The following is a 3,337-nucleotide window of genomic DNA, read 5'->3' as shown; positions in this document are numbered from 1 at the left end:
CAAGAATACTGTGGGAGACCATGTCAAAAGCTTTGCTGAAGTCAAGAAACAATATATTCACTGCTTTCCCTTCATCCACAGAACCAGTAATCTCATCATAGAAGGCGATTAGATTAGTCAGGCATGACCTTCCCTTGGTGAATCCATGCTGACTGTTCCTGATCACTTTCCTCTCATGTAAGTGCTTCAGGACTGATTCCTTGAGGACCTGCTTCTTGATTGTTCTGGGGACTGAAGTTTTACTTTATGTTTTACTTACTTTTACCAGTTTAGGTTAAAAGTTCCCCAAGGTACACATTATTTTACCCTTTGCCTTTGGAATTTCCACTGCAACCACCAAACTTTAACTGGGCTTACTGGGAAACGTAGTTTGGACATGTCTTTGCCCCCATAATCCTCCCAACCCTTGCACCCCACTTCCTGGGAAAGGTTTGGTAAAAATCCTCACCAATTTGCATAGGTGACCACAGACCCAAACCCTTGGATCTTAGAACAATGAAAAAGCATTCAGTTTTCTTACAAGAGGACTTTTAATAGAAGTAAAGGAATCACCTCTGTAAAATCAGGATGGTAGATACCTTACAGGGTAATTAGATTCAAAACATAGAGAATCCCTCTAGGCAAAACCTTAAGTTATAAAAAAGACACACAGACAGGGATAGTCATTCTATTCAGCACAGTTCTTTTCTCAGCCATTTAAAGAAATCATAATCTAACACATACCTAGCTAGATTACTTACTAAAAGTTCTAAGACTATATTCCTGTTCTGTCCCTGGCAAAAGCAGCATACAGAGAGCCCCAGACCCTTTGTTTCTCTCCCTCCTCCCAGCTTTTGAAAGTATCTTGTCTCCTCATTGGTCATTTTGGTAATGTGCCAGCGAGGTTACCTTTGGCTTCTTAACCCTTTACAGGTGAGAGGATTTTTCCTCTGGCCAGGGGGGATCTTAAAGGGGTTTACCCTTCCCTTTATATTTATGACAGCTCCTATACACATTATCCGTAATGGGGAGGCAGCCTTGGGTGGAGCTTAGTAAAGGCTCTCAGGTGCAGGAGGCCTCATCTGGAGTACTGTGTCCAGTTTTGGGCCCCACACTTCAAGAAGGATGTGGATAAATTGGAGAGAGTCCAGCGAAGGGCAACAAAAATGATTAGGGGTCTGGAACACATGAGTTATGAGGAGAGGCTGAGGGAGCTGGGATTGTTTAGCCTGCAGAAGAGAAGAATGAGGGGGGATTTGATAGCTGCTTTCAACTACCTGAAAGGGGGTTCCAAAGAGGATGGCTCTAGACTGTTCTCAATGGTAGCAGATGACAGAACGAGGAGTAATGGTCTCAAGTTGCAGTGGGGGAGGTTTAGATTGGATATTAGGAAAAACTTTTTCACTAAGAGGGTGGTGAAACACTGGAATGCGTTACCTAGGGAGGTGGTGGAATCTCCTTCCTTAGAGGTTTTTAAGGTCAGGCTTGACAAAGCCCTGGCTGGGATGATTTAACTGGGATTTGGTCCTGCTTCGAGCAGGGGGTTGGACTAGATGACCTTCTGGGGTCCCTTCCAACCCTGATATTCTATGATTCTATGATTCTATGATTCAGGGGGCTCTCCTGTTGGTATGACAACTCACTAACCCCACCCTTTCCCCATAGTAGGCAGCCAGGGTGCCCAGGTTGTGTCCCCTGGTCACTCCGGAGCCATGCCACCACACCAGAACCGTGGCTAAGGGCTCAGTGCTCTCTGGGGCCTGCTCCTTGTATCTGCAGGAGGTTGGTGCCTAGGAATCTCCTCGACTGTAGCGAGCAATGGATGGTCAGGGAGATGAGGTCGTCCTGACACCCAGCACCCAGGACAGCCCAGCTCTGACCCAGGGGAAGGGAAACTGCCTTGCCTCCCAGGCTGGGGTGGGTAGGTGGACAGGAGCACCAGCTTGGCATAGCATGTAGGCAAGCAGTAATGGTGTCAGGCCGTAATGTAGCCACTGCTGTGCAATGAAAAGTTGAAGCCGCGTTGTGCTACAGACCCAGACAAGTATGTTTATTAGCCCTGCTGCTCAGCAAGGCTGTGGTGGGTTTTCACAGTAAGGGGTGAGTGACTTGTCTGGATCCCTGGCCTTGCTGGCCCTCACATCACCTGCACAGACCTTGCTCCCCAGCTGCTGACCCATGCCGTGGGTTTCAGGATGGCTTGATGCCCAAGACGTGGAGCACCCTCTGCCGGATGCGTGGGGTTCTCACCCCGTAGATGATGGGGTTCATCATGGGAGGGAAGAGGATGTACATGTTTGCGATTAGGATGTGAACATGGGGAGCCACGTGGCCAAAGCGGTGGGACAGGAAGGAGAAGAAGGCGGGGGTGTAAAACACCAGCATGATGCAGATGTGGGAGCCGCAGGTGCTCAAGGATTTGTGCCGTGCATCCTTGGAGGGGAGGTTGAAGACGGCCTGGAGGATCAAGATGTAGGACAGGACAACGAGGATAAAATCTAACCCCCCTGTTAGAAACGCCACAAGCAGACCATAGGCTCTCATGACCGTCGTGTCTGCACAGGCCAGTTTCACGAGTGCCATGAACTCACAATAGGTGTGAGAAATCACGTGGGTCCTGCAGTATGGGAGCCATTTCAGCAGGAATGGGTGTGGGCCCAGTAACACGGCCCCCCTCATCACAACGCCTACCCCTATCTTGGCTATGGCCTGATTGGTCAGGATGGCCGAGTGTCGCAGTGGATTACAGATAGCGATGTAGCGATCAAAGGCCATGGCCAGCATAAACCCGGACTCCATGGTAGCAAGTGAGTGAATCAAAAAAATCTGGGCCAGGCACGAGTTGGTGTGAATGGCCCGCTCGCTGAACCAGAAGATGCAGAGGGCTTTGGGCAGGGTGGTGGTGGAGATGACCAGGTCAGCGAGTGCCAGCATGGAAAGGAAAAGGTACATGGGCTCGTGGAGGCTCGGCTCGGTCTTGATAACAGCCAGGAGGAGGCCATTCCCCAGGAGGGACAGAAGGTAGACGGAGCAGAAGGGGATGGAGATCCAGACATGCGCCGCCTCCAGCCCCGGGATGCCGAGGAGGATGAAGGTGGAGGGGTGGGGCGTGGTCCAGTTGGAAGCTGCCATGGTGCGGCCGGTTGGGTATGTTCAATTCCACGGCACGGCTACTTCCTGCCCCTGTAACTAACCATTAAAACAATCAGTAACCGTCTGATGGGACCATGACAAGGTGGTGTTTTCTCAGCATTAGTTCTTCACGTGTCCTGTGCTAATGGCACAAAAAGAGTGAGGGACGAATAGCCTATTCTTGGCTCCTGCACTGCAGCCATTCCGCTCTCATTACAGAGACAAT

The 3,337-nt window shown here is 50.3% G+C and overlaps 1 protein-coding gene across 1 annotated transcript; it reads right to left on the bottom strand.

Moving 5' to 3' along the window:
- Positions 1-2,169: 2,169 nt before the first annotated feature.
- LOC125644488 (olfactory receptor 52K2-like) lies at positions 2,170-3,111 on the bottom strand. Its single transcript, XM_048868497.2, has one exon. The coding sequence runs from the start codon at positions 3,109-3,111 to the stop codon at positions 2,170-2,172; it is 942 nt and encodes a 313-aa protein (XP_048724454.1).
- Positions 3,112-3,337: the final 226 nt, after the last annotated feature.

This window comes from Caretta caretta, chromosome 1, assembly GCF_965140235.1.
Source record: "Caretta caretta isolate rCarCar2 chromosome 1, rCarCar1.hap1, whole genome shotgun sequence".
In the NCBI taxonomy this organism is placed as follows: domain Eukaryota; kingdom Metazoa; phylum Chordata; order Testudines; family Cheloniidae; genus Caretta; species Caretta caretta.
The sequence above is the reverse complement of the archived record's forward strand: the minus strand, read 5'-3'. Positions and strand labels throughout refer to the sequence as shown.